Source organism: Pituophis catenifer, unplaced genomic scaffold, assembly GCF_029215685.1.
Source record: "Pituophis catenifer annectens isolate HBS135680 unplaced genomic scaffold, rPitCat1.0.hap2 SCAF_2, whole genome shotgun sequence".
NCBI classification, from domain to species: Eukaryota; Metazoa; Chordata; class Lepidosauria; order Squamata; family Colubridae; genus Pituophis; species Pituophis catenifer.
Genome location: NW_027256882.1, coordinates 237,067,640 through 237,093,296, shown reverse-complemented (window position 1 = coordinate 237,093,296; position 25,657 = coordinate 237,067,640). Strand labels below are relative to the sequence as shown.

The 25,657-nt window shown below is 38.5% G+C and overlaps 1 protein-coding gene across 1 annotated transcript; it reads right to left on the bottom strand.

The window, feature by feature from the left end:
- Positions 1–12,418: 12,418 nt before the first annotated feature.
- Positions 12,419–20,558, bottom strand: NXNL2 (nucleoredoxin like 2). The gene is made up of 2 exons (XM_070935661.1): positions 20,257–20,558; positions 12,419–12,587 (listed from the first exon to the last, which is right to left on the bottom strand). Exons 1-2 carry the CDS (start codon positions 20,556–20,558, stop codon positions 12,419–12,421), a joined length of 471 nt encoding a protein of 156 aa, XP_070791762.1.
- Positions 20,559–25,657: the final 5,099 nt, after the last annotated feature.

Genomic DNA, 25,657 nt, shown 5'->3' with positions numbered 1-25,657 from the left:
TTCTCAATCTCAGATAGCTTCAGGTTGCTTCATGTGAGATTATAAAATGGCAAGAAATGATAAGAAATAATGTGAGAGAGAGAGAGAGGGAGGGAGAGAGAGATTGTAGTTCATCTGCATCAGTCATTATTGCCCTCTGGTGATCATCTCTCAATAAAAGGAATGCCAGTATGTCTATGGCAGTGTTTCTCAAACTTAGCAACTTTAAGGGCATGCAGGACACATGGGAACTCTCTAGCTGCATGCTAGTTTGACTAATCACTAGAGGAATTTAGCAGTTATGTGAATGTGGTGACCCCTTGCATCAGGTAACTGTTACCTCATTTTTAATTCTGAGCATATCCTAGTTGAGAAAGAGATATTTGGTGGCCCAAAGAACTCATTGGATAATACTAACGGATCATCTGAAACACTTGCAAAGGATCTGCAATGGATGTGTGCATGAAAATGTCAAGGGGTTGGCAGCTACTGTGCAGGTGAACCACATATTAATCATAAGGCTTTGGCCACCATCCTAACTTTTGTTTTTTACCTTGGCTTTCCTGAACGCCCCAGAGATGGGAGCAATGATGAGCAGAAAGAAAATTCAGGAATGAAGAAACACAATGAATAGTGTTAAACTTCAAGGGTCTTTTCTACCTTGGAGGGGGCAGAATTGTACTTGCCAGCATTATACCAATGTGTGGAAATTATAATAATAAATACATTTTTGCTGAATACCCATTTATCATTTGTGTGACAGTTCATAGGAATTAACGATGTTTGTTCTGCAAAATTTGGAAGAATTTCCTCAGTCATCAGACACTCTGTTTAAAATGCCAGACCGCATTTATTTTGAACAAGTTGCTTGAAGTTGTCATTTGAAAACTGACAGTAGAAAAATAAGGTTAATTATTATAGCAAGTATATCTTGAAGCATGAGATATACAGTACATACTGTAGATCCAGGCCATATTGTTTAGGCAGCTTCCTTCTACCAAACTGCAGCTCTCATTATTTGTTGAGATGACAACTCCTAGAATTCCCAAAGAGCATCTGGAGGATGGGGAGGACAGTAGGTTGGGGACTGTAGTGATTTAAGATAGAAATATGAACTTTGGCAAATGCAAATTTCATTGGCCATTTTCAGATACATGGCTATTTCAAAACCACTTTTCAAAGCTACTTTTATTTTTCAGCCCCTTCAGTGAAGAACAGTCTTTCTTTTTTCTTTAATAAAGTTTCATATGTCTATTACATTATATATGACACTTACTGTTCACGTGTTTAAAGAATTATGCATATTCAGGGTACATCCATTTCTGAGGAAAAAGAATATTAGCTTCCTTGTTTGACATAGTCACGTGTCCAGGGCGACAAAAGATGTGGCTGTTGTAAATGCCAGAAAATAAATTTTATTATAAATATGGCCACTTTGTACAACTAACACAGCAAACCAGAATTTTTTAAAAGGAGAAAACAAAACTATAGATGGATGTCCAGGGTGGAGGTTTCTTCATCTACTGCACAAATGGAGCCTCACTTTGTTTATACGCATGGCATGTAAAAAAGCAATGCAACTACAAGCTTGAAGTTGTACATGAGTGAAATTTCTGAATTTGTGCTCAGCACAATATGTGACAGGTTTTTTTTTTTCAAAAAAATCTCATTTAAGAACTTTCAAGCATTTAAAAAAGAAAACATGTTTTTTTCCCCTTGCACTGATTGCCAAAAGAATAGACCAATCAAGTAATAATATCCATCTTTCAGAAAGATAAAACAAATCTTTCAGGAAATAATTTGGCATGGTATTAATATTAATCACAAATAAAAGGCATTACATTTTGAAACATTCTACTGCTTTGAGGCATTTTTCGTGTTTTTGCAGATGTCAAATTTAAGAATGACATTGCCCTCTTGTGGATGACTAGTACAATGAAACTCTGGAAGCTGTAAGAAAAATGGTTTATTCTCATCCAATCAACTTCTATCCAATCTGTTAAGGCATCTGAGGTTCTAAATCAAAGCTTTTTGGTGCCTGCAACTCCGGATATGTTCAGCCTTGGCCTTTTCAGAGATCAATGCTCTGAATGGCTTACCGTAAGGAGGAAGAATAAACAGCAGTAACTTTGTATGGCTTTGAGAACAAATGGCATCCTGATGGAAAAGATATTGCATAGATGGCAGAAAAGCAAAAAACCAAATCAAATGCAAAAGGATACTGGAATTAATTGGCAGCTTCCTTTTTACACTTTTAAAGTTCTATGGTTTCCCTTCCTTCACATGAGAATGATTTTCTTGAATTTAATGAGAAGTCTGGCATGAATTTCAGAAAAGAATTTTGCTTCCTTATTTTGCTATGGTTCATGACATGAACTCATAAACAGAAAAGCTGAATATTTAGATTGTGAATAATGTAACTGACTACAGGAACTGGAAAATTGTTGGGTCCCAAGGTTATATAAGATGGGGACAATTTCTCTTCAGGCATGTACATTAGACTGCCCTTACAAGGATGCCTTGTTTATTGTTAGTGTCTAAATCCAGGGGTCCCCAACCCCTGGTCTGTGGACTGGCACCGGTCCACGGCATGCCAGAAACTGATCCGTGCAAAAACAAGCAAAGCCCCATCTGTGAGATGCAGGCAGCACATAAAACCACGTCCCCTCTGGTCCATGGAAAAGCCTCTCTCCACAGAACCAGTTCCTGGTGCCCAAAAGATTGGAGCCATTCTGTCTTGACCAATTCACTGCAGAATGAAACTTTTAAATAAAGCTTTGGACCACAATCTGTCACCCTGGCCCAGTGTGGGTTAGTAAAAAGATATTTGTTGACTTCCCAATCTAAGGTTGAGAGAAAACAATTAGCTCAAAGTTACCCTTCAGAATCAGAGCCTGGCCTTTCCTAGTCCAGCACCTGAATTACTACTATCATCATCACCATGACAATCAATGAAGATATACAGAAGAGTGTTTCATTATGCATGAGTTTTTTAGGTTGTTGTAGAAGTAGCAGTAATATTATCTCTGTGCTTAGTAATTCTGTGATTGTTAGAATTTTTTCCCCTTCCTCCTCTTCCTCCTCCTCTCTTTGTGTTCCTTTTCTTCTACTCTGTTTCCCTTGGTTGGAAGACTGAGGTTTGGTACTTCAACCTGCTTCTAAAATGAAGGAGTACTTTATTCTTTCTGACCTTTCTCAATGACCTCCAAGTCTGGGGTGGGAAAAAAAGGCAGACAATTCCTAGGTGACAGTATTAGAGATTTTTGCAGCCCCTTTCTCTACCATAAGGACAGAAACTTCAGAAATGTAGGCTTTCTATTGCATGTAACTTCTTCAAGAGACATCCTTTTGACTTTCAGCATCTGTTTCTGATTATTTTTAATGGAGTTGGCTCTAGTCACACATGCTAAATATAGATCCTAGTGAATGAACAGGAGAATTCCTAACAGGATTATCTCAGTTTCCCCCCTTAGATTTTAATTGTATTGCTAGCTTCTTTACTTATGGCTAAAGTTTGCTATGAATTATTGGTGAAGTTATACTACTATATGAGTTTTCATATTGATGCTCCTATTGTCCAAAGGCTTAATTCATGTCTTTCAGAACATATTTCCTGGCTTTTAATTTCCAGCACTTGACATAAATGAAAGATGTTCACTGAAGCCCAGGTGTTCAGTACACCTGACATTTAAGGCCAACACGCAACTTTGATGAAGAGTATCCATAGTCTCTTCTGATCAGAGTTTTTAGAGATACCCAGCACAGTACTCATAGTTTTGAGTACTGTGCTGGGTATCTCTAAAAACTCTGATCAGAAATTACTAAACAGAGGAAGGGATTTTTTTTAAAAAAAAGAGCCAGACTATATTATAGCAGTTTGGTTTGTGCCATTTTGTCAAATGAAAACCAGAGAAGTGTATTTTTACGCTGTTGATTTTGGGGAAATGATACTGTAGATTTTGGGATTTAGTCAGATTGAATAAGTCCTAGTGTGATCTAGGATGAACCAAATTATTTCCAAAACAAGATATCTGGCCCTCAACATCAGTCTGATAGTTTCTGAAAAGCCTTACCAAGTATTTTTTGATTATCCTAATTCTCAGACAATGTATCTTTTTTCCAATTTAAACATTATAGCGGTTACATTTTTCTTTTCCAAATATAATCTAAAATAACATGTGATTCTGCCTTGACTGTCGGCATCTTATGTGTGGTGGAATATGTATCAAAAACAGTATAAGAACTGAAGTAGATGCTTTTCAAATTTGAAAATAAAGACTAGATTCTCCTTCCCTTTTATAGGTATACAAAGATCTTACCATAAGAATCCTTGGGAAAAATCAGTTAACTTAAGAGACAGAGAAGAGATTTCCTGGTAGTGTTTACCTTTTTCTGACAGCTTCTTTATTTTGCCTAATTGTTGCAGCAATGAATATATGATTCACAAGCTGTATATGTATATATGTATGTATGTATACATACATACATGCATACATACACACAGAGAGCTGTGATATATCATCTCATATCTCATCGAACTATATCACCTTCAATGAAGAGACTTTATCCTTCAGTGGATTGATTTGGTCTGGTATTGCTACTGCTACTACTACTATCAATATGACAGCCGGGGTGATTAATGGGCTAGACTAGGGGTGAGGAGACATAGATCTAGTATTCCCTTAGGAACAGAAACTGGCTGAGTGATTTTGGCCCAGTCATTTTCTTTCAGCCCTGGACTAGGAAGATGAAAAACAACTATTTATGTGCATTGCAGAGTATATATTCATAGACTAGCATCGTAAGATATATATTCAATTTATTGTTCTATATTCTTTCTTCTTCTTCTTCTTCCTGATTTTGATTTATTACAATGAGATAATTTATCTTGTAATGCAAAATAGTTGCTGTCAAATGCAGTGTGTTTTCTTCAGATTTCATTAGAGATAAGGTTGTTACAGACCCATTACTACACTTGATAAACTCTAAAGAGTTTGTTTAAACTCTCATATAATACCATTTTGTAGTAATTGCTGTTAATATCCTATCAAAAGCGTAAATACCACACAGAAAACAACACGTTTTTCTATGTTTTGTGAATGCAGTCAATGTGATTTGGGTAAACTATTGTTAAGCAAATCACATTCTTAATTTATTTCATTATTTGTATTCCATACACAATATAAAATATAATTACACATAGAGAGACAGACATATTATATTTTGTGTGCTTTCGTGTCAGTGTTCAATTCTGGTACGTGCCTGGATATGTTCCTCAATTTTCTTAGCAAAGGCTTGGATGTAGTTGGCCATTGCTTCCTTCCTGGGGCTGAGAGAGAGGGACTGGATCAGTCAGCTGACTTCATGCAAGATGGGACTAGATCTCATGGTCTTCTAGTTTCTAGCCTGGTGCCTTAATTAACATACTATACCAAACTGGCTCTTGCGTTGCTTCATAGGGCACTGACATGAAGCATTAGGCCATCAGGCTATCACTGGTTATCTACTTATAACATCTGGAATTGAAATATCCTATACTATTCCACTATGAGTATGCTTTATTGTGGTCAATTCTTCCCTTGAGTGCTTGTATAATGATATTTTATTTATTACTGACATTTGCTAACTAAATTGGTTCCCAATTTATTTATTCTTTAACCACTTGACCTTTCCACAATTCAGAACTCAATTCTCTTTTCAAGGTTTTAATCCTTATAATTTCCTTTGAGTCCCTTCCAATCAGTTTTACCATAGTCAGACAATGACTTCATAATACTTGAACATTTTCCTTGTTTTTATACAGTTTCCCAAATTGCCAGAAATTTTACTCTGCTGTATTTTTAAAGTGTTATAGTCTTCAAATTCTTACTATTTATTTACTAACTTGTTCAGATTATTCTCCATGCATATTTTGTACTATATTACAAAAGAATTCCTTTTAATCCAAAATAGATGAACCTGGCCATGCTAACTCTAAGATAAATCACTTGTTTGGAAATGAGTCTAATTGAACATAACTCTTGGTTGCATTTCAGTTTAAATCATAAATGACTTGCAGCATTATTTATGGTGAATGATTTGTATTTACAAATCATGCTACATCAAAATGTTTAGGCTTCACATCCAGCAGTATGAATCCAGCAGTTGTGGTTTGATAACCATGATTATAACTGTGTTTTCTAAATCTGCTTTATTTAATAAACTGTGGTTATCCACGGTTTAGTAGCACATGCAACCCAACCAAAAAAAACGGTATCCAGTTTTGGTCAAAGCAATTATTTCGGTAAGTCTATTGAACTAAATATGCAAAACTCTTGACAGTAAGGAATTAGAATTTTCTCTGCCTTCTTGCTATCTGGTAATAGGGTTTTTGTTTTTGCATTGAGATATTGTAGATCTAAAAGTGCCAGTTTGAGAAATTATATCATAGTCCAGCTCTCGAAACCCCAGATTTCAGTGACTATAACCTAAATATGCCTAAATCTAGCTCCAGCCCCAAATATACAACAGATGAAAACATAATCGCACTTACACACAGGGAGAGATTAAAAGCAATGGAATGGCAAGGACAGCAAAACATTCCGGTTTATTCATTCAAAATCAAATATCTGGGATATTTTGGTAACAGTTGATTTATCTTCCAGCCTGCTTGTAATTATAGTTTTCTTCTCTTGCAGATACAGATTTACATGCATTAATAACTGATGTTTCTAGGTAATCAATTTACATATGCAATTAGAGTTTCCAGTTGGAAAATTCTGCATGCTAAAATGAATCCTTGCCTCCACGCTTACCTAAGTTAATTAACAGGAAACCTGAAAGAATTATTGGTCACAATTAAAGTATCTAGCTTCAAAGGAGGAATGAAATAACACCAACTTGAACTTTGGAGACTACGTAGATTATTTGACTTGTATCTATTGACAAACTCTCTTGGAACTAATCGGTGATCTCATTGGTTTACATGATAATGTATGAATGCTGGGTTTGTGTAATTTGTGCTTTTTATAGATTCCTGTCTAATTTGCTGCCTGACCAATTCCAAATATTTCATGGTCTGAGATGCAAAAAATATCCAAGATATTTAGATGGATGGAAATGGCCTCAAGAGATCCCGTTGATCATTCTCAACAGCTATCACTTTCTGCCCCTGTTTTAGGGCTCCAGCAACAGAATTAAGCCTCCTTCTCCTTCCTATCTTTGTTATACATTCCACTGCCTGCTTCAACCATTCTCCTTCTCTCTGCTCTTGATACTTTTCCATCTTCCAACAAGGAATGGTATTTGTTTCCAAATTTGATTGATATGCCACTACCCAAGATGGCTGGGAATCTCCCCCCCAAAAAAGAGATCTGCAATCTCAAAGTGCTATGAAGAACATTGCATTTTGGCGTCCTTTTTGTGATACTCACACCTGGTCCTCACAACTCCACAGAGGGACAACATTCTGGTCTCAATCCAAAGCAGGTTCTATTAGATCAGCTACATAAAGTGAGCTTCAGTGCTGGTTAGGACAGCAGTAACACTCCTGAGAGAAATAGGGGAATAAAAATCCTTATGGGGAAAAAAAAACAACAACAGTGAAACAAGGATCCTTTGAGGCTGTTTATTGTTTTGACCTGGAGATATGCTTTACTTTGGAACAAAGAAGCAATTTCTTTTTAAAGATCCTGTCTAGTGGGATTAAAGTCATTTGTTTTGTGTTCCTCAAAGGAAATGTCTCTGGTGAAAACTCTGTAGATAAGTAACTAACAATTGTCCACAGGCTCTCAGCAGTCAGATTTCTTAACACAAGGCAAAATAGTCCACAAATCTGATTTACATTTTTATAGCAACCATGTTTCTAAGTGCATATATAATAGGAGGTGCAAAAGGTCCTAGTTGGTTCCCTAATAAAACTTCATATTGCCTATATTTACCTTAACACAGGATTGTTCTATGTAAGTCTGAGAGTATCCATCAGTAGTTTTCAAATGTATAATACTGCAGGAAGCGTAGATAGCAGATAATACTAATAACGTCTGCCTGCCTGCCTAATGCAAACTTTTTCTCAACTTAGCCAAAACCATCTATTTTTCATGTTTCCATCTTTTTTCTTACCATTAAAAAAAAAAATCTACTAAGAAGAGAAAGAAAGAACCCCACAACATGTTGTGTATTTTAAGGTTAACCCTAGGAACAATCTCTTGAAGGCAGTTTTCATCCTGTGGACCAGTCAAATTTGGGCTGAACTGATTCAGGGAGAGATCTCCTGGGCAGTTACGCACAACGTTGATGGTTGTGGATGCATATGTTTTTTAAATCCTAATCAAGCTTGTGCATATGAAGTGGAAACAATGTCAAACTTGCTCCGAGCCTTCTTCCACACTTTGTATGTGAACGCTAGCTGTGAACTTGGACAAGGTTACACAAATACATTTGTCATTTTTAAGAAGTTGCAAGTCTCCGTAAAATGACACAAGACACAAAGTATGAGAATTTCTCCCTGAAGGCTGAGTTCTCAGAGAAACTCAGCATTCAGGATAATTCCTTAAATGAGCAGAGTATCATTATAAGGCTCCATAACTTTGTTTCTCTGGTGAAGGGGCTGTGATCTGGGTTTGGTTCCATATGGCTGTATATATGCCATAAGTGTAATCTTGCTTTCTGCTACTTGATGCTTTCCAGATGTGTTGAATTACAATTGCATCAATCCCCAAAGCTCTAATCTTATGCAACATCTGCTGTACTACTATTCATATACATGTTTTTTAAAAAAAATCCTGAGTTTTATAAAAATTTAATTTGTGAAGCATTTTTGCAGTTTTATTGAATGCAGCTGTTCTCTTTTAGTATCTTGTTAGGTCTTACAGTCTGTTACCTTACAAGTTCTATGGCTACAGTTATGAATACAATGCATAGATTACCCTACAACGTATCTTTTCAGCCTTTTATGTCCTGAAGAGCTTCATGTTTAGATTCCCTTTCTATAGTTTGATCTCAAGAATTTATGTGAATTTCTGTATTTAAAATGGTGGGAAATAAACTCTGTTATGTTGCAATAAAAACAACTGATCTTCTATGGTCTCACCATGTCCTTTGGGTGCCCCAGAACTTAGCAAAAGATAAAAGCTACCTTTTCAGATTATTTAATATATACATGTTGTTAGAACAGCGTAATATGATTCAATTTATAGGCAGGGTATTTTCCATAGCAACCTCTGCAACCTCTCCATTTATGTCTGCTCAGAAAAGCATTTGTCATTTTTTAAAGCCAAAAAAAATAATCAAACGTGTTTTATATCCAAGTCATTTGTTTTATATATATCTTACATAGTAAAACAAGGAGAAAGATGACTGTAATAAATTTTTCCCTCAGTCAGTGATATATTTGTCTTTAGCTTGACAAGCCGAGGACCTGTGAGGGGAAACGAGGAAAAACGTGATTTAACTCTTTGTTCAAACATCTTTCTAAATTAACCATTTTTAACAACCAAAGCTGGTTAGTTATTGTCCTGCAAGTAAGATAATCCAGTGAGATTTACCTAAAAATGGGTGTTTGTCTGTGTGTATTTATGTATTTATGTGTATATTCACGCACATATATAAAGCCATAGAGTGCTTCAGGTTCCATGAAGAAACAAAAGGAGCACTTTTTCCAACTTTTTAAAATAATGCTCTGTTTTCTTCCAAAATTTCACAGCTTTTAACTTCAACTTTTCAAAACCTTTTTTTATATGTCAACTGAGTTCGTATATTTTCTGACTGCTGTAGCCATTGCCTTTGGATTTTACCCCTGGTTGGTAATATAAAGGTTGTCAAAAGAAAAAAAAAATGCAAATCTTTCACCCTAATAGGGCAAGTTTTTTTTTGTGTGAGCCAAAGCAACCCTTACCTAGGTGCTGATACCATTTCACAAGATCCTTCTTCAGTAGTTGCATACTTTTACTGCTTTTAGAGAAGGCTTAAACATTAGTTTTACTTCAGGTCTATAGCATTTCAAGAAACTTAACAACCCTTAGCCATGCCTTTCTAAATTTTATTTATTTAAGGAATTTATTCAGTCATTCTGAATGCCTTTAATCAGCAACATCATGAGATATGAATTTTACAAGAGAAGTATTAATATCAATGTAACCTCCCAAAATTGCTGTGAGAGTGAGGGAGCTGTTATATAACCATTTTTATGCAAGTTACACAACTTAGTTTGTGAAGGTTAATTGCTTGCTGTTTTTCCAAGCCAATTGAACCTGCATGTCTCTAGTCTGAATGGTGAGCTTTCTAGGTGTAGCATGCAAAGCAATCGTATAAATGGGATATGAACAGTATGTGAATTGGGGTTGCATGAATAACCAAGTACACGTTGCTCTGAATGTTTCAAAGATTTCCCATTCCTGCCCTACTTAAATATACTAGAAAAAAACTTCGATATGCTTCTGGCTATTTTTTTTTCACTAGAAGCCTTAATTTCTCAGAGCCTGGAGGCTGTGCAGATCTGGATGGGGAGGAACAGGCAGGATGGGGAGGAACAGGCTCAAGCTCAACCCTTCCAAGACTGAGTGGCTGTGGTTCCCGGCATCCCGATATAGTCAGCTGACTCCATCACTGACTATTGGGGGCGAGTCTTTGGCCCCCTCGGAGAGGGCGCGCAATCTGGGAGTCCTCCTGGATACGCAGCTGTCCTTGGAGGAACATCTGATGGCTGTAGCCAGGGGGACCTTTTGTCAGGTTCGCCTGATTCGCCAGTTGCGACCCTTTCTTGATCGGGATTCCATGTGCACAGTCACCCATGCCCTCGTCACCTCTCGCCTGGACTACTGCAACGCTCTCTACATGGGGCTCCCCTTGAAGAGCACCCAGAGGCTCCAACTGGTCCAGAATGCGGCCACGCAGGTAATTACAGGAGCTGCATGGCGCTCCCACATAACACCGCTCCTGCGCGCGCTGCACTGGCTCCCAGTGGTCTTCCAGGTGCGCTTCAAGGTGTTGGTTACCACCTTTAAAGCGCTCCATGACATAGGACCTAGTTATCTTCGAGACCGCCTGCTGCTACCGACAACCTCCCATCGACCCGTGCGCTCCCAGAGAGGGCCTCCTCGGGGTGCCATCAGCCAAACAATGTAGGCTGGTGACCCCCAGGGGGAGGGCCTTCTCTGTGGGGGCACCTACCCTATAGAACCAGCTGCCCCCTGAGATAAGGAGAATCCAAGACCTCGGTGCCTTACGCCGTGCCCTTAAAACTTTCTTTTTTCATCAAGCCGGGCTGGCTTAACATATTTTTAAATTTTTAATTTTAATTGGTTTGTCATTTTAAACTGGGGCCAAATTAATATATATTCTTTTAATTGTTCTTAATGTTTGTATTGTATGTTTTTATCTGGCTGTACACCGCCCTGAGTCCCTTGGAAGAAGGTGCGGTATATAAATTTGAAATAAAATTAATAAAATAAATAAAAACTTCTACAGATGAAAAAAAATGGTTAAATTTGCACTTTGCCGTGATACCCTTACCTTGTAACCTATTCTCATTGCCCCAGACCATCCCAACTACAAGTGAAAGCAAGTAAATCCAGTCCTATTAACTTTTCCACATTAATCAAGCTTACCTAGAAGCTATCACCTACCTGAATTTCATCAATAATACAAACATCAGTGCAGCCTTCCTCAATCTAGTCAATGATCACTCAGCCTTGACGAGATAAACTAATCCAATAAATATAGAACAGTGTTTCTCATGCAGGCTGGGGAATTCTGGAAGCTGATGTCCATACATCTTCAAGTGGCCAATGTTGATAAATGCTGATATAAACAGTTTGGTGAAGAGTCTTCAATCCCAGTTGGTAAAAGGAATGAAAATCTTGCAAATAGAACAATGCAGCTGATTTTATGATCCAGAGTAGTTGTACCCCAAACGTTAAGTTTTAGCAAGTAACAGCATTAGACAAAGAACTTTTCAATTGTTTGTTGCCCAAAAAGCAAAGACAGATAAATTATAAATTTATTAAAACTAATTTTATTATTATACTAGTATATACATTTTAAATCCACATGCAAAAAGACTGCATTTTCAAGAATTATATTTTCTTTATAAAGTTTTTATCTTTGCAAAGATAATGTGCTTGCATAGATTTAAGATAGCACTCTTTTAAAGAGCTAAATGTAGACATATTAAATAAATTAGCAATTTTATCAAATTATCAATTTGATAACCAATTATCAATCAAATGTATCAATTCAATAATATTAAGACTACTTTTGTCTCGTCTATGTAATAAAAATATAAATAGAAACAATATAGAAGGGAGAACTATGAAAGACTCATATGTCTAATTATTCCAGCTATGTAGGATTCAAAATTAAGCAAGTCAACATTAAAAAAGGAGAACGTAATTTCCCCTCTAAGTCTAGTTGCAGATAGCAAAGATATTGTTTTGTTTAAGTCTGAAAATACTATTTTGGTTCAGGTACAAAAATTCTGAAAGACATCAGCCCCCTCAAGCCAGTTTTGAAAGCAGTTAAGCCCTCTCTCACGAATCTGCTTTCTCCCTTTATCGGTAATTACTTCTCCAGTTTGTTTAACAATCACAAGTTTGGGAATGGCTGTTATGTTGTATTTCTTCTTCAATTCACTGTAAAAAAACAAAAGGAGAGGAAAAAATTGGCTATACTATGTGCATATAAGTAAATGAACAATCAGGCCTGTTACCATTTGTCCATAACGGTGACATTTGTCTATAACTGATTTTGAAAGCGACCTGAGTCCTTAATGATTAGGAAGATGCTATTTCACCTTTGTTTCTCCAAATATGTCTTGAAAGGTTGTACACAAATGACTTGTGTTTTAATTTGATCAATACAAAGCAGTGTGTTACAAAATGTTTCAGACTTGTCAGGATTTTCTTGTACATATGTGAGACAATGAATGTTGTAGTTAAATTGAAGAAAAAAAAATATATTGACAGCTGCCCAACGCAAATCCGTTACATGAAATACTGTGCGGTGAATCTGTGAATATTTACTCTATTGTTAAAGTTTACAGCAGTGTATTTGAAGTGAACTATTGGTTCAATTTAGCATATCTATCCGGTTTGGGGGCAGTTCTAGCATAACATTATCTTAGTTTTCAAGCTAATGTCCAACAGACAGTAAAGAAATTAAATCTGAGAAGAGATTAATTATTTCAGCAAGATAGTGATTGCAACTGTATTTTCAAGCTTATCATGAATACTTCCTGGAAAGAAAAAGAAAAAAATTGAAAATGTCCTCAGTCTCCATATTACTGAAATTCTGCAAGGAGTTTTTAATTAATTAATTTATAAAATGTATTGGCTACCATCTTATCACAAGGCACCTCCAGATGGCTTACATGTATTTATACAGTATATTAAAACATAAACAAACTCAAGCCAGGTATTGAAATCTAATGACACCTGGCGAGGGTATGGTGGAGGGAGGTGGGACTGGCTGTTAATCAACTACCTCCATTTGTGCTGTTTCCCCATTGGGGTCCCAAGCCACCTGGCAGAGCCAGGTCTTGAGGCCCTATCAAAAGGATAGGAGGGCTGGAGTCAAACTCACATGCGGGGTCGGGTGGGGGGACATTCCAGAGGGCAGGAGCAACAGCAGAGAAGGTCCTCCTCCTGGACCCCACCAGCCGAAATAATCAAGCTGACTCCACCCACAACATGCCTCCACTGCTGGCATCAGTGGGAAGGGCCAATCCCAGTGGGGTGAGCTGGTTCCTCAAATAGCCTTAATCATGTTTATATATGCAAGGAGACTTAAGAATATTTCTGAGCTCTAAGAGAAAACATCCAAAAGCACATGGTTGACATGAAGGCCTGCGGGATAAATTAGCTTGTAAATTACAAAAATAAAATAAAATGATATTGAAATGACAAGAAGGAAATGTATTAATGGATGACAGCGGCTACACAAAAAGTACTTTATCAACCTGTCGAGCCAGTAATTCCCACAGAATCAAGGTAGGTGAAATTCTGCTTTATCTGTGTGCAGAAGCAAAGAGGGCCCCTCCTCTGACTGTTTCAATAAACTTCAGCAAAAAGGAAGAGGAGCCCAAGAGTCATGTTTATGTTTTAGCTTTTATACTTTTCACAGAAAGAAGCACAAAGTTAGAGTCTCACTCATTGGTTATTTATCATTTCCTGGGCGTACTGATCTGAACCCCTGGCCAGATTCTGCCCATAGCTATAAGCTAAATGTCACACTACTTCTCAGTAATAGGCTGACTTGCAATATTTTCTAGAACTGTTTACCGACCACATCTCTTCATCAAACTAATGCCTCTTCTATGTGGTCTAGGCCTTCTGCAGTTTCTAGCAATTACCGTGGTTGATTTGTATCTGTGGTTGAGCATCTGCTGGCAAACTTCCGTTTCTCTGATCTAGGTTGCTGCTTTGCTGAATCTTTGCAAAAAGCTTCTGTTTAATTAGCACTTAATTTGCTATGGAGTAACTTAAACACATAGTTCTACCTGAGGTTGCTTTATAAGCTAAAATTGAAGTATATGTATATGTTCTTTACTGACCAGGACTTCATAGGACCAAGATTAAAGTACCAGGTTTTCATAGAAGACATGCTATTCCATCAGAGAAAATAGATGAATATCTTAGGGAAAAAGTCAATTGAGGATTACAGAGGAACAAAGACAAATTATGAATGGACCATAACATAACACAACAATAAGAAAAGTTTAAAAATAAATCAGGAAAGCTGCCTGGATCAGATGGATGATCAAGCTTGTATTACAAATGTTTTGAGAATAAACCTTTGCAGCCTCTACAAAACACAATGAACTCTATTTTACAAGAAGGAAGGATAGCAGAGACTTGGAAAGAGGCTAATGCATATTAATATCTAAAGGAGGACAAGATTTGACCTTAGCAAGAAACCACAGGCCAATATTGTTATTGAATAATGATTATAAATTGTTTATAAAGATTTTAGCTGAAAAACTGAAAATAATTTTATAAGATTTTTTTCATAAGGATCAAGTAGGCTTTTACCTAAATGACAATTTCCTTACTTGACTCTGGGGAACAACATGAAGATGCCTTGCCAACAGCATTTTTCTACCATGTCCTCATGACATTGCCTGTGCTTCAGTTTAAAGTTGACGCAGCATAAAGTTGTACTTGGCTATTTCAGTTTTAAAGTAGTTGGTTTCCTCTCATCCCAATATAATTTTTAGCATAAATCTAATCTGGCACACATCACTAAAAATCTGGTTCCAGATACAGTCAGGGATTAAAAATTTTTAAATTCCTGTTGGCTACTTTAGGCTGTTGTTACCTGGGCACTGAAAATTGCCTCCCGTTGCCATTTTGGCAGAAAAGATAATGTTAGAAGTGTATTGGATGTTTTGGAATATTTAGAACAACATAATGAAAAACAAGCTGCACTGATTTTTTTTAGACATAGTGAAGGCTTTTGACAAACTGAACTTTTTAGTTTAGAGAATTTTGGAGAGAATGTTACCATGTTTCTCCAAAAAGAAGGCTGGGTTTTATTTTCTTTTGACCCCCGAAAAAACGGCTAGGCCTTCTTTTTGGAGGGTTCTAATTATTGACTCACCTCGCGGCAGTGGCATCGACAGCCCTGCCCAGAAGGAGCCTGCTTCTGGCCCACTTCTTCTGCGGCTGGTTGCCGCCACTTGCATGCATCGCCCCGGTCTCCGTTTCGCCTTCAGATGCCTGATCGATTTGGAGCTCTGTTATTGGCTGCAGATGCCTTCCGGCAGGCATCTGAAACCAAAACAGAGGCCAGGATGATACGTTCAAATGGCGGCAAAAGGCCACAGAAGAAGCGGCCACAGAAGAAGGCGAGGTAGGTGTCGGGGTGTGCAAGGCCTGGTAAGTAGGGCAGCTCCACCCCCCCATCCCCACCCTAGCTTATTTTTTACCTGTGTGGCTCACCCCACCCCCTGCACCCCAGGGTAGGCGGGATCTTAATTAGGGCTAATTTTGGGGGTGGGACTTAATTTGATCGCATGCACTCAAAAATATGATAGGGCTTCTTTTCAAGGTGGGTCATCTTTTTGGAGAAACACGGTATAAATAGCTATATGTGGTTACTTAACCAAACCAAGATTTTAAAAAAGGGACAAGACAAAGTTGCACACTGTCTCTTCTGTTAATAAAACAGATTTTAAAATTAAGAAAAAGATAAAATATTTTGGTATTATTATGACAAATGAGAATTGTATCTTATTTTTAGACATAGAATGAAGTTAAAAAAAGACATGTTCACATGGGATAAAGTACAATTGTCATTGTTGGGGAGAATTTCTGTGATTAAGATAAAAGTTTCACCTAGAATGTTATTTTTGTTTCAGACAATCCCATTTTTGACAACTGATGTACCCTCTAAAAATGTCAGGATATAACTAAATTTGTATGGCATACCTAAACTTGTATACCCCAAGTTAGGTATAAGGTATTTCAAGATGCAAAAGAAAGAGGAGGATTGGGTCTACCAGGTTTGAAATTATATTTTGCTGTCTGCTCTTTAACTTGGATAAAAGAGTGGGTATAAGTAGTATAAGGCTATTGGAGTTAGAAGGACACAATCTGAGATTTGGGTAGCATGGATATCTATGGTATGACAAAGCTAAGGTTAATGTCTCAACATTATACAAACCTAAGATCATGGTATCCAGTCCCATCACTTCTGGTAAATAGGAGGGAAAGAAATTAAAGCAGTGACAGATTTTATTTTCTTGCGCTCCACTTGCTTCAGGAGAGGAGAGCTATGACAAATCTAGACAGCATATTAAAAAGCAGAGCCATCACCTTGCCGACAAAAGTGTATACACTCAAAGCTATGGTTTTCCCAGTAGTACTGTATGGCTATGGCCCGTAAGAGGGCTGAATGCTGAGGAACTGATGCTTTCAAATTGTGGTGTTGGAGAAGACATTTGAGAGAGCTCGGACTGCAAGGAGAATCAATCAGTCAATCCTAAAGGAAATCAACTCTGATTATTCTTTGGAAGGACAGATACTGAAACTTAAGCTCAAATACTTTGGCCACCAAATGACAAGACAGAATTCACACAACAGGGTTGTTGGGAAAGATCGAAGGCAAAAGGAGAAAGGAATGGCAGAGAATCAGATGAGGAGATAGTATCATTTATGCAGTGAACATGAATTTGGGCAAACTCCTGGAAACAGTATAAGTCAGGAGATCCTGACATCCCTCTGGTCCGTGGGATTGTGAAGAGTAGGACATGACTTAACAACTGAATAACAAACAATAAAGGTTAATGTACATTTCAAAAATCATTATGTCAGGTATACCATTTTTTAGAGTGTGTAATAAATACAAATCTAGGTCGTGCCCATAAACACTTTGTGAGTCCCAACACAAGAAGCATTTATACATGATAAATAAACATAAATGGTTAAATTACTGTGATGTACTAGACTTTTCTCAAGGAGATTATAAAATAAAATCAAGAGATGTTAACAGAAGGATCATTTTCCAATTATCAGAGATTTACAGTGGCTAAAATATGTTACGGTTTTGAACAAAGTTTGAAACAGAATTATATACAAACAATGTTGTTGCTAAAATGTATAATTTTTTGTTGAAATATGAAATAGAGGAAGACCAAGTATAAGTGTATGATAAACTAGGCTAAAAAATTAAGTTATAATATACAAGTGGATCAATGGGAAACTATGTGATTGAAATGACTGGAATTTACACTGTGTTTTCGTGTTAAAGAAAATTTTGATAAATTGATGTACCATTGTTATTTGTCACCAGAGAAATTATCTATGTAGCAGACTAACAGGTAGAGCAAAGGGGTGGAGTCAAGAGAGGTACATTACATTCCCACAAACCAACCCCTCTTGAATTTCTTTAACTCTTATCTACTGCCAATTTAGTGCTGACCATTAGTGGATCAGATTCTTGTGTGTAGGCATGAGCAATAAATCATCTTAACTGGAATTTAAGGTTTAGTCCTGATTCTTCACGCCTGACAATTTAGAATGTATAAAGGCACTTTGAATTTATGATGGAAATGTGAACAATATGAAGAAATATTTTGTTGTATGGTGGATATGTGAAAGAAAAAAACCTAAAATCTGTCTTTCTGCAAACACCTTGCTGTGCAATGATGAGGTGGGCAGAGAAAAAAAGGCAGAACAGAGAAAAACAAAGAGAAAAGGAAGATTGCATCTGAATGACTTTTGGCTTAGTTCTGCCTTACCATTGCCAACACATGGCCTTCAAATTGATGAGCTCCTATAGGAACATTGCTTTCCAAATCAGAATGATACCTGGTTCTGGATTTAAAGAAGCCCACAGCCAAATTCAGTTGTCCTCTGTTTTTAGGCTTATCATTTCTAAGGCAATCTTCATTTTATTATATCCAAACTGGTGGGAAAGGGGAAGTCTGGGTGCTACTTTTAAAAGCAGCCAAAATAGATATCAGTGTACTGTTATAAAGTGATGAGAACTATTAATCTGGTAAATGTGATCCCATGAAGATGATATCTATTGCAAGAAATGGGGAACTATACCCCCAGAGAATACAGTATTCTGTGCTGTTGTTTACATGCCCATTTATTTGCAAATGAACAGTGAACCAAATAAAGGCACTTCAGGGTTGATTTCCATGCTGTGAAGTTTCAAAATGTATCCCAGATTGTAGGAAAATCTGAAGGCTAAAAGGAATTCAGGAGCTATTACCTCTGATAAGATTTTGCACAAGGGTAAAATTAATCTTTCTGATTGCAAGCTCTCTGTCGTACCTAGCAGCAAAATAGCTCTCCACATAGCAGTGTAAAATCTTTGGGCTAATGTTAATGACTTGACTAAGTGAGAGGTATATGATTGCCTGAAAGTAATGGATGATTACTGGTTCAAGTGCCTTGGGCATCCTAGCTTCTTTCTTCAGTGCCAATTTTTTAATTTTTTTCTATTATTTTCTTCAAGCAGAAGAGTTAAATCTGAAGAGCATATAGCTAAATTCTGGCCAATAGCCACATATTTTATTCTCTTTCTTTTCAGCACTGACATATACTATGGGGAGCAGTTCATCACAAATGCATGTGTAGAAATGGTTAGGCATTTAAAAAATGATAAAATGAGTGCACCACAACAGACTTATTTGCTTCTGAATAATAATGCTACTCCAGTAGAGACAAAATCATACCCTGATATGGGCTCTTTTTTTGTTGGAAAACTTTACAGAGCACTGAGAGCTGTAGGCATAGGAAGAGTAAGAAAGATGACTAGGAAGGATACAAGAATTGGTATGATGAATAACTACTGGATCAGAACTTGTGAAACAGCTATTCAAAATCAAAGGAGATTCTCAATCATCCAGGTCATGGCTCTGCTTTTTCAAAAAGGCATCTGAACCTTCTTGGGGGGTTTTTTTTTCCATTTGAAAACTTTTCACTTCATATTCAAGAAGCTTCTTCAATTCTGAAGAATCAGTTCTGAAATGAAGAAGCTTCTTGGATGAGAAGTGAAACATTCTCAAAGAGAAAAATAAACAAGAAAGTCCTGTTACTTTTTTTTGGAAAAAGCAACTTTGGGACAGCCATTCAAAGAACTTTGGCCAGAGCTTCCCAAAGTCCCTTCATGATTGCATCTCATGTGTTTTTAATTGAACTACAAGTAGTCCTCAACTAATGACCACAATTGAGCCCAAAATTTCTGTTGTTAAGCGAGACATTTGTTAAGTGTGTTTTGCCCCATTTTACAACCTTTCTTGACAGTTCTTAAGTGAATCACTGCAGTTGTTAAGTTAGTCAACAAGATTTGCCACCATCACAGTAACAAAATTAAGTGAACCTGGCTTCCCTACTGACTTTGCTTGTCAGAGGGTCACAAAAGGTGATCACATGATCCAGGGATACTGCATCTGTCATAAATATTAGTTGCCAAGCATCCGAATTTTAATCACGTGATCAAATGGGGACGCCCCAACGGTCATAAGTATGAAAAATGGTCATAAATCACCTTTTTTCCAGTGCTGTTGTAACTTTGAACGGCCACTAAAAGAACTATTTGTAAGACAAGGGCTACCCGTACTATTCTTGTGCCTTTCGAATGGACTGGATTACAAGTCCCATAACTCCCTCTTGTGGCATACGTACCTCGCTTCAAACAAAGCACCTATCAAAACATTTAAATTATGGGACATGCAGACCGACCCATCTGAAGGGCGCCAACTCGGAGGAGCTGAACCGAAAAGTTGCCTGTTCAACTCTAGCAAACGACCGATGTGGGGCGAGGGTTGCACGCCCCCAACCTACTCACTGCTTAAGGGGGTCGTGGAAGGGCAAGGCCAGCCAGCCCGGATGCATCTTGTACATAAAGCTCGCCATTTCTTCCCGGCTGCGGTCGGACGAGATGAAGACGATCTGGAAAGGGGCCGGATGAGTGCCGACATCCACCAATTCGCTGTAGAAATCGCACAGCGTGGGGGTGAAGTCCCTGCAGAGGGAGCACCAGGCGGCCGAAAAGTACAAGCCCACGATTTTGTTCTCCAAAGCTTGCTCGGGGTCCACGAAGGCGCCCTCCAGGTTCACGAGGATCCGCCCGCCGAACAAATCCACCATGCTGAGAGCGAGCGGGCGGCCGCCCCGAGGAGCTACGTAGGAAGGGAAGGAGTCAACTGCAGGACGGCCGGCCCTTACGCCGCTCCTCGCATAACATCCACGGGGACAACTTTTCCCCGATGGCGGGAAAAATGGGCGCCGTCCTCTTTTTCCGATGCTCTTCCCCCGCCAAGGCGCCCTTGGAGGCGACTCGACGGCTCCTCGGATCCGATCTCTGCCCCAGAACCGCCCTGAGAAAAATAAAAGCCCCCGACGCCTGGAGGGCAGCAGACACGTAGGCGGCAGAAAGAAAATGAACGTCGGGCTCAGAGAATCCGATGAGCGGGATTAAAGGCTTGCGAATTTATTTGCCTGAGCTATAAATGGATGCGACGTTTTTTAAAAATAGACCCCGAAAGCCAGACTTAAGAGGAGCGTTGGGAAAGCTCGCGTCTTCTCAAGAATTATTCCCCAGACCCGATTGCACCACGACGGGGCGTGTCTCTGTTGAGAAGACGGAGCGACAAGTGCGACCAAGTTAATGGTCGGTCGCCCTTCAAATCCGAGACCACAACGATAGGCCAGCACAAGGGCGACTCAGGCGCTCAGTCCTGCAAAATGTGGAAAAGAGGGAAAGGAAGATTGTTAGGAACGGGACTAAAGTGCTTTTGTCTTTTCCCCTTGCATTATACCACCATCTCCAAGCCTCAAGTACAAATACCTCAGTAACCTTCCTAAGAGTCTTTTTCAGCCAGGTACTCTAGTATATTGTAAATGCAAAGCATTCTCAACCAGCATAACCACGTTGGATGAGAACTGGGAACAATGGGAAGGACTGGTTAAGAGCTGGCGCAGAGCAGTGAAAATAATTTCAAAAATCATGCGAACCTAGAGGTTTGACTGAGGGCTACAATGCCGTCCTCCCTTTCAGATTTGTATTAGTGGAGATTTAGGACTGGAATGAGGTGCCTCAGCTTGAACTGGCTCCTCCCTTAGGAATTGCAGTTGTGAGATAACTCTGTTTTGCACCTATTGCACACCTCACTGATTGGAAACTGCTGCCATCACTCCTTCCTTCCCAACCAGTTTGTCACTTCTACTTTTGGCTGTAAGGTGACTACTTCTGGGCTCATAAAGCTATTATTTAAAAGGCAAGCTGCTCCCCGCTATTTGTACGCAGAGGCATTCATAGCCAGAAAGTATATCTGTATGCCCAGGTACATGAGCATTGCCTTAACCAAGTTTTTTGAATAATTAATAATAATAAAAATATTCTTCCAATGTTTTTGAATGTAACTCTAGGAAGTCCCATCAATGATGGTCATTAAGGAAGTCTTAAAAAGAACAGACGCAGCCGTGTACTCCTAGCATAATTGTTCATATCTCTCAATTTCCTAAACAAGTTGCAGGCCTTATTAAAGATATGCCTGAAATTTCTCCTGATAACTTTTGTCTTACTCTTTCCATCTTACAAGCACTCACTGTAGTGGAAAATGTCAAGCTTTGCTTTGGTTGCACAGCAAGTGCTCCTTTGGGAATGGTACAGGTTAGAAGCAGACACATTCAGGTGGAAGGACCTACAGATATGAATTCTTGTTTCTATAGTATAGTCGTAGGGAATTCAGCTGGGAATTCTGAGATTGCAGTCCCTGTAGCCAGATGAGAATAAGCTGAACGTTAGTCTGGGAAGAGAAAGATCAAATTCAAGTCCTTACTTCACCCTGAAGGTCATGAGTAATTTTAGGCTAGTCATTATCTCTCATCCCATCCTACTATAGACAGTTATTGAGATTAAAACAAGAGTTGGGTCCCCTGGGAACATACAGTACATATGCATAAAAAAGAAATAATGCACGGCTATAGGAGCCTTTGGCATGTTGTATTTTTCTAACAGTCTGGTAATTATATGCAGTGCAGTTTAATTATGTAGAGTGCAAAGCTAATATCATCTAGGGATTTAGAAAAGACGACTCTAGAGAGTGAAAGTTATCTTATTTCTTCTAAAGGAAAACAAAACCAAATCATCGAACATGATTCTAAGAAAAAGTGTGGATTATTGTACTCTGTGGAGATACAGTTAACAAAAGGCCACTTACAGGTCTAAAATATTTACGACTATATGATGTTTAACTGTAAATAGAGCAGCTTTCCACAAAATAGATTTTGCTTGTTTATGTTACCCTTTAGCAATTAAATAATTATAACACAATTACAGATCTTCCCTTGAGAACTATTAAACAGCAAAAACATATATTTTACTTGACTATTTGATGAAAAAGCTAATTTTAAAATACTACAGATGTTTAATAAAATGTCATTTTCTTGGAGGAGCAACTGGTAAATAATACATCATTTTGTATGTTTATTAGACACCAACACCCATAATTACACCCATTATAATAACATAATGCAACAAATTAATAAAATGTTTTTTGTTTGAAAAGAAAGATTCAATTATTTATGCCCAAGCTTTGGACATGTATATTCCAATGACATATAGAGTTATTGTAAATTAAATGCTGTTTTATGTACGGAGTTACAAACTGCAGTCTTCAACTAAAGCTTCCAGTTTTCATTGGTTCAGGCCACTTTATGGCCAATTTGGGCTTGGCTTGCCAAAAGAGCAAATATAGGTAGTCCTTGATTTACTACCATAATTGAGCCTAAAAGTTAGTTGCTAAGTGGAACATTTGTTAAGTGAGCTTTGCACTATTTTACGACCTTTCTTGCTACAGTTGTTAAGTGAATAACTGAAGTTGTTAAGTTAGTATCACAGTTGTTAAGTGAATCTGGCTTCCCCATTGACTTTGCTTGTCAGAAGGTCGCAAAAGGGGATCACATGACCTTGAGACACTGCAACAGTCATAAATATGAATCAGTTACAAAACATCCAAATTTTGATCACATGACCAAGGGGATGCTGCAACTGTTCTAAGTATGAAAAAACTGTCATATGTCCCCCTTTTCAGTGCTGTTATAACTTCAAACAGTCACTAAATGAACTGTTGTAAGTCAAAAATTACCTGTAGCTGGTTTGTGAGGAGATAGCCTCATAGTATACTTCTGGTTGCTGTCAACACAAGCACTCACTCCCAACACTCACCTTCTCTTGTTGAATTTTGAGATATTTAGTATCTAAGGGAAAACTGAAGAATTCTGCCCATTTCTCCTCTTAGCTCAAGTATTAGAAGAATAGTAAAAACTGTCAACAGGTTTTCTGGAAGACTGATAAATTTTCATCCAAAGCAGATATACAATGGGCTGGAGATGCGCAGAAGGGGGGTGGCTTTACCTCAGAGCCCTTCTCTTTTCCACTGAACTGTCAGCTGTGGTTTTTTTGAGCAGAGATTTACTAATCTTTAGGCTGGGAGAAATGTTTTCAATTCTTCTCATCATTTGGGCTTCCAGCAGAGGTGGGCTTCAGCAGGTTCTGACGAGTTCTGGAGAACCAGTAGCAGAAATTTTGAGTATTTCGGAGAACTGGTAGTAAAAATTCTGACTGGCCCTGCCCCTTCTATTCTGTCTGGCCCCGCCCCCATCTATTCTCGCCTCCCGAGTCCCAGCTGATCAGGAGGAAATGGGGATTTTGCAGTAACCTTCCCCTGGAGTGGGGTAGGAATGGAGATTTTACAGTATCATTCCCCTGCCATGCTCACCACGCCACACCCACCATGCCACGCCCACCAAGCCACACCCACAGAACTGGTAATAAAAAAATTTGAAACCCACCACTGTTTTCCAGAAGCATGTTAGATCTGCCTTCAGAAATAGCCTGAGTAATAGGTTATCAGGGCACAACACATCCATACTCTTGAACTATCGCTCAAATAACTTGAAAAGTTGAGGGTGAATGTTCGTTTCTCAAGCTTGTGAGTTGGTTTCCGAACGTATCATTACCAGACTAGGTAACATCTTCAGTGGAGTTTAGGAAATCCCCTAAACTTCTCTAAAAATGATTGCTGCAAAATTGTCTGTAGAAAACTGAACCAACAGAACTAAGTATGACTTTATGCACTGAGGCAAATAGGAACTTACCTCTCAGGGCTTCAAAGTTATCCTGGCATACTTTTCTGCAGCTTCAAGAACTATGGGAATCGATGTTAAGGCAACTATGAGTTACCATATCTGAATTGCAAAACTTGAGACAACCACAAGATTGCAGCAAAAATATGCTATATATGGGAGCCCTATTTAAGGGTTGTAGGTCTTATGCCTGTGGATCATCTATGGCCCACCAGACATAGCAGCAGGCGATTTAACCATTTAATTGGGAAAGGAGTCCGGCAAGGCTGTATACTGTCGTTCTGCCTATTTAACTTAATATGCAGAGCACATCATGAGAAAGGCGGGGCTAGATGAATCAAAAGTTGTAATTAAGATTGCTGGGAGAAATATCAACAACCTCAGATATGCAGATGATACCACTCTAATGGCAGAAAGCGAACAGGAACTAAAGAGCCTCTTGATGTGGGTGAAGAAGGAAGTGCAAAAGTTGGCTTGAAACTCAACATTAAGAAAACTAAGATCATGGCATCTGGCCCTCTCAATTCCTGGCAAATAGATGGGGAAGAAATGGAGGTAGTGACAGATTTTATTTTCCCGGGCTCCAAAATCACCGCAGATGGGGACTGCAGCCAAGAATTAAAAGACGCTTGCTCCTGGGGAGGAAAGCTATGGCAAATCTAGATAGCTTACTATAAAGCAGAGACATCACCCTGCCAACAAAAGTGTGTATAGTCAAAGCTATTATTTTCCCAGTTACAATGTATGGCTGTGAAAGTTGGACCATAAAAAAGGCTGAGCGCCAAAGAATTGAGGCCTTTGAACTATGGTGCTGGAGAAGATTCCTGCGAGTCCCTTGGACTGCAAGGCGATCAAACCGGTCAGTCCTAGAGGAGATCAACCCTGACTGCTCTTTAGAAGGCCAGATCCTGATGAAGATGAAACTCAAATACTTTGGCCACCTAATAAGAAGGAAGGACTCACTGGAGAACAGCTTAATGCTGGGAAAGATTGAGGGCAAAAGAAAAATGGGACGACAGAGAACGAGGTGGCTGGATGGAGTCACTGAAGCAGTAGGTGTCAGCTTACTGTAAATGGACTCCAGAAGATGGTAGAGG